Raw genomic sequence first — 6,028 nt, forward strand, 5'->3', positions numbered from 1 at the left:
ATATATATATATATATATATATATATATATATATATATATATAAACTGAAGCAATATTCATAACTTAGTACTTGTCATATCAGAGACAGAACATTTGATATTGTGCATTCCAGTCTACACTCCTCTACTTAAGAGAGATACATCTAATATACATTTTAAATCAAATACTCAGTGATTTGGGAGTTAAAAAGCTCAATAGTATCAGACTATAAATTTGGGATTATAGCCGGATGTGGTGGCACACACCTTTATTCCCAGCACTTGGTAGGCAGAGGCAGGCGGATTTCTTACTTCGTGGCCAGCCTGGTCTACAGAGTGGATTCCAGGACAGCCAGGACTGCACAGAGAAACCCTGTCTCAAAAAAACAAAAAAAGTAAAAAATAAAAATTTGGGATTTTGGAATATGATGAGAATCATATATACTGTAGTTTAAGGTAAATATAAACAAATGCACAAAGGAATTTCAATGTACTCAATCAGTACAACAAAATAAAAAGGATGAAGGATAATTGTAAGATGGTCTCTCATATAAATAGTCCTAGAAGTCTACAACAATTGAATACAATGAACTTTTAAGATATTTAACAATATTTACATTTACGAACTCAAAGCAAGAAAAGAATGATGTACCTGGGGAAAAGGGGGGGGGGTGTAATCAACTCAGGCAGAAAGACTGTCACAAGTTCCAAGCAAACCTGGGTGGGGACATGCTGAGCTTCACACCAGGCTGGAATACAGTGTGAGACCTAGTCTCAAACATACAACACCACCACCACCAAACAACACAAGCAAACAAACAAAAATGACGAAGAAAGAATATATATCTTATAATCAACCGGATTATAAGAGATCCACAGTGTTGAAAACTTCCAATTTATTGCCAGCAAGTACTCTTTGTTTTGTTTTGTTTTGTTTTGTTTTGTTTTGTTTTTTCGAGACAGGGTTTCTCTGTATAGCCCGGGCTGTCCTGGAACTCACTCTGTAGACCAGGCTGGCCTCTGCCTCCCAAGTGCTGGGATTAAAGGCATGTGCCACCACTGCCCGGCAAGTATTCTTAAACATTTTCATTTGTCCCTTTAAAAAAAAAAAGTGGAAAAATTAGTTCTTAGCAATCTATGTAACCAACGTTCTGCTAATCTACTCCTTCAGCCTATACATCACCCAGGTTATGTAACTCCTTCCAAAGTCCTTCTATGTTAACCAATAAGCAAATAGATAATTCTGCCTCTGCAATGTACCCATCTCCCACCTCAACTGCTTCCACATCCTCTCATAAGCAACCTAGTTTGAAGCACTCCACTTCTCAGCTATACTTGATGGTTCCCTGCATGAAGGACATGAGCAAAGCACTCATCTTATTACCAACAGCAGTTTCCGACCTGAGGTCTGTGAGGGTCCGGTCAAGCGAAGCTCTGAGACACAGTTCAAATGAAATCTTTCTCTGGAAACTGCATAGCTCTCTGATAATAGTTGAGATACTACCCTTGTTTATCCTACACTGATCAGCAGGGAGAACTAGGCTTACTCTGTGTTTATATTACACTATGATTAAAAGCACATTTACACAATGAGTTTACAGAAACAGTTTCCTGAAATATCTTCCCTCAAACTAACTATCTTAAATCCAATAGATCCCCAGAACCTAGTGCTTTTGAAGTCAAACACCCCAAACTACATGTCTTGAAAAAAATCACCATGTTCTTCTAACTGCCTGTACCAATAACTGCCTTTTGTCTTTGTTGTTGTTGCTGTTGTCTGATTCAAGATCAAGGGAGTATGCAAGCAGAGAATTCCAACAAGGATCCCTAAACCCAAATCTACAGGCTTCAGTAGACTTTGCACCAAAACACCCTTGGGACCTGTGGATAAGTCTAGTCAACAAAATGACTGCGAGAAATTACACATCGTAAGAACTGTCACCTCTAACACTTTCCTCCACATAAAAGGGAAAAGGTAAGTCATACCTATGTAGTCTCTAGGAAGATTCATCTCCAGAAATAGCTGGTACGCTCTAATCACCACCATGGAAGGCCAGAGAAGAACAGCCATCTGTCAAGGAAATAGCGAAGCAGCAAGCTATGCTATGGCTCACAGGTTGATGGACCTGGTACAGGGCTTGCTCAAAGGAACAGCTCACACACAATTTTCAACTCTCTACGTGAGCATACATACACACTAGATCATTCCTGCAAACCACTCGAGTCGCCATGACATTTTTAACCTAACTCAAGGCTGGACTGTAGCATCAGCCCAAGACAAGACTGGACTCTACTACAGCTCAAGAGCTTTTTGTGAGCAAAGAAGAAATCCTTCATTCTATGGAACTTTACCACATATTCACACTGCCTAAGGAAATGTACTAGCAAGAATTTCTAACTTGCTTCATGAAAGTAGGATGAGGTCCATCAAAACAGCATTAACAATTAAAATCAAAGTTTAAGGTCTAAAAACCATCATTTCTGTCTGACTATAAGAAAAAAAAATTCTTAGCTATAAGGAGGAAGAAACAACAAAATTATAATAGTTGATTATGTCCCTGGTGTGGCCTACCCAATAACCATTGATGTGTGCATACTTGACTGCTAACATTCAGTCTCCTCTCCTATTTCTGTAGCAGATTTCCTCTCTAAAGAAGAATCATGGAGTCATATTGATTGGCATGTAAGATAAGTCTTTAGATTAGCATTGTGACTTTCTATAGTAGTCAGAGCATACGAGAACCAATGGTCACTACTACTGAGACTTTAGAGGAAAATATAAACCATTGTTCTGGGTACTTATAAAAAAGAGCAGTAAGTTATCATCTCATATGGCATCTTTACTCACATGCCTCCCCTCAGGGTTACACACAAAAACTGGTAGATTCAACAAAAGCTTTGGACCAGGAGCCCAGGAGGATGACAATAACAGAATACTGCATTTAGTCACCAGAGGATGCATACAGAACCTTGGCAGTAACATATAGTCACTGTTATTTATCTCACTCAAAAGTCGTGTCACTGAATCAAGAGAAAGGAGTCATTATGAACACAGTCTTAAGACGAGGCATTTTTGACTAAATGCATTTCACACTTCTCAAATCCTCAGGGTTTGAAGGGGGGTCAATGATTTCATCCACTCATCACTGAACACTAGAGGCATGGGCCTGGAAGAAATCCTCCTGGCTAAACACTACATTTCCACTAGCTTTCTACTATGAGCCCCCGAGCAGAAGCAAAGGAACTGACATGCTTTATACTCAGCTAATCTGTTTCAATGAGTACACTGATGCCAGCCAGTACAGTGACGGGTGTTTCCCAGGAGGCATTTAATAAGGAGAAGGAGGGAGGGAGGGAGAGAGAGAGAAAAAAAAAAAAAAAAAGAAAGGGGAAGGAGAAGGAGAAAGAGGAGGAGGAGGTTGGGCAGCACTGTTATACAAGCTAAGGAGGAATGGTGTACAGCATCAGGCAAGTGGCAGAGGGAGACTGTGGGGAGGACCAACAAGTTAAGGGAAAAAACAGAAAAGTCAAAGTTAAAGGAGAACAGGAAGTGAAGAAAGAATAAATAGAATAAAGAGACTATGAATGAAGGTGAAGAAGCTCTGACACCAAAAGCAAGACACATACCCAGCATGCACAGCAGCATGCTTGGGAAACTACATCTCAAGCAAACTCAAGATGAGCTTTCAATCAAGACACGGGTGAGAAACTCGGCTCAGAGACAGCAGTGAAGTAAGGTAGGGATGGGGAAAAGTGGTTATGCCTGGCCACCATTCATTATGCTAATGGAAAGATAAGATATTGGAATTCCTAGTGTTAAAACCAAAAGGATCAGAAGGAAGCATAAACAAGCTGGGCATGTGCCTACAATCCTACTACTCTGAAGCAAGGGCAAGAGGTCATGAGTGTGAAGCCAGTCTCCCCACCCTACACCAAAATCAGGTCTCAGGCTACAACTTTGGTAGAGAAAGAACACTTGCCTAGCATTCACAAAGCCACAGGTTCAATTCCCAGCAACACTCACACACACACTCCTTGAACTAGTGAACTGGAGAGATAGTTCAACAGTTAAAGAGCATTGGTTACTCTTCAGGAGGATTCACAGCACCCATGTGTGCTCACAACCATCTGTAATTCCAGCTCCAGGATATTCTCATGCCCTCTTCTGGCCTCTATGGACACTGCACACATGGTGAATAAATATACGTATAGGCAAAAACATCCATACACATAAGAACAATATAAACTAGAATTTTTGGAAAAAAATGAACATATACTATCAGTAGTCTCAAAAAAAAAAAAAAAAACAAAGTACCCAGGAAACTTTTACCTTGAAAAGTTATACAAAATATATTATTTATTGAAGTTTTTAACATTTTCTTCCATGCTGGAACTCTTCCAAGTGAGTTTTATGTCAAAGTGGCAGAAATTCATGAGCAAATTTAAAAACAAAAACAAAAGGACAGGATACTGTTTTGCGTGCTGTGTAAAGATTATCCTGTGTTACATGATACCTTCTCTGTCCCCATGTTCTTTCAATTTGCACACAGCATTGTAATGCTTATCTCAAGTTTCCTGTCTCAACTTTGTGTAAACAATGCTTACCATTTATTCTCTGTCTTGTCAATAAAAGTGGATCAGCCAATGGCTGAGAGAAGAGAAAATAAGGTGGAACTTCTGCCAGCTAGGGGAAGAGGAAGAGAGAGAGAACATAAAACAGATTGAGCCAAGGGCAAGAGGATAGATCATGGGAAAATACATCTAAAGCCCAGAGAGTCAAACCAGAACTAAAATGTAAGGATCTCAGGGGTTTTGGCAGGGAGGTGCCAGGTTAGCTTAGAAGATTAAAATAGATCAGTGACTGCCCAAGTACTTCAGTAAAGCTTGATTAAATAAATCTTGGTCTCTCTGTGTCATTATTGGGAAACTATCTAGACTAAAGATAACCAGCTGCTGTATTACTGCATACATTTAGATTTATATTAATTGTTATACTAAAATAATTATGGACATTTCTATGATCACCAGCAGTTAACTCACTTACAAATGGTAATCAAGTTCTCTCATTAAGACAAAAGTCTTACAAAATGTTCCATTTTAACAAAAGAATTACCAATTACAACACAGGCTCACTCCAAGACATATCTAGGGCATGACACACAATGGAACTAAGAACTGAACATGACCTGGATTTCAACAACACAGTGTTTGACATACAAAGCAACTGACACAGAATCCTGCCACCTCAGCGTGCATAACCCTTCTCAAGAAATCGGGCCATTTTGAAGGTTAAAAAAAGAGAGGGGGCGGGGAGGGAGAGAGAAATAGAAGAAGCTATCCTCTGTGGAAGTGGGAGGGCAGCTCACTGGGAAGAACGTGTTTAACAAGAGTGGAAGGGAGTGAGGGCAGCAGTGTAACAAGGGTGAAGTGAACATGGACAAAGTACACCATCTACACATGTGAAACGTGTGAATTGTTTAAATCCTGAATGGAAACTATTCTAAAAGTCTAGAGTCACTGTAATTAAATTTAAGAAATAGATAAAAATTCCCAGTGAATGAAAATAATGAAAACTCCTAAAAATGGATAGTTTTATGCTAGAGTCCTACTGTTTATTCAGCTTCAGTGATTTCTGGAATACTACTCTTAACTTTTTGAAATCATATTATCTGATTTTAATCAGAATATAATTGGTCTACTATCTAACAGAACTGTGGACCAAATACTTGGGGAACTAATAAAAACCAGTTTTCTTGGAGCTATATTTCAAATTCCTTCCAAAGAAATATATAACTAAAGGCCAGGGTTTGAGTGGGAGCAGCATCTGTAAGCTAAGTAGGCCAAAATTTGGCCTAATAGCTCATCTCACTTGACAAGCAGGTTAAGAATAATTGTGATGGGCCGGGCAGTGGTGGCACACACCTTTAATCCCAGCACTTGGGAGGCAGAGGCAGGCCGAATTCTGAGTTCGAGGCCAGTCTGATCTACAGAGTTGAGTTCCAGGACAGCCAGGGCTATACAGAGAAACCCTGTTTCGAAAAACCAAAAA

At 39.5% G+C, this 6,028-nt stretch overlaps 2 protein-coding genes across 4 annotated transcripts in view; one reads left to right on the forward strand and one right to left on the reverse strand.

Moving 5' to 3' along the window:
* Positions 1-3,365, forward strand: part of Filip1l (filamin A interacting protein 1 like) — a 234,488-nt gene extending 231,123 nt beyond the window's left edge. Inside the window, exon 6 of one of the 3 annotated variants that reach the window (XM_021185160.2) lies at positions 1,767-3,298. In XM_021185160.2, the coding sequence (XP_021040819.2) occupies positions 1,767-1,958 (192 nt within the window). In that variant the 3' untranslated portion in view covers positions 1,959-3,298. Of the gene's footprint in view, positions 1-1,766 lie in introns of all 3 variants that reach the window. The other 2 variants (XM_029470279.1, XM_029470280.1) reach the window with 2 other exon arrangements.
* The window catches only part of Cmss1 (cms1 ribosomal small subunit homolog), a 298,038-nt gene that overhangs the window by 286,823 nt on the left and 5,187 nt on the right, over positions 1-6,028 (reverse strand). The gene's annotated exons all lie outside the window — the stretch shown is intronic.

The sequence above is a fragment of the Mus caroli genome, chromosome 16, assembly GCF_900094665.2.
Source record: "Mus caroli chromosome 16, CAROLI_EIJ_v1.1, whole genome shotgun sequence".
NCBI classification, from domain to species: Eukaryota; Metazoa; Chordata; class Mammalia; order Rodentia; family Muridae; genus Mus; species Mus caroli.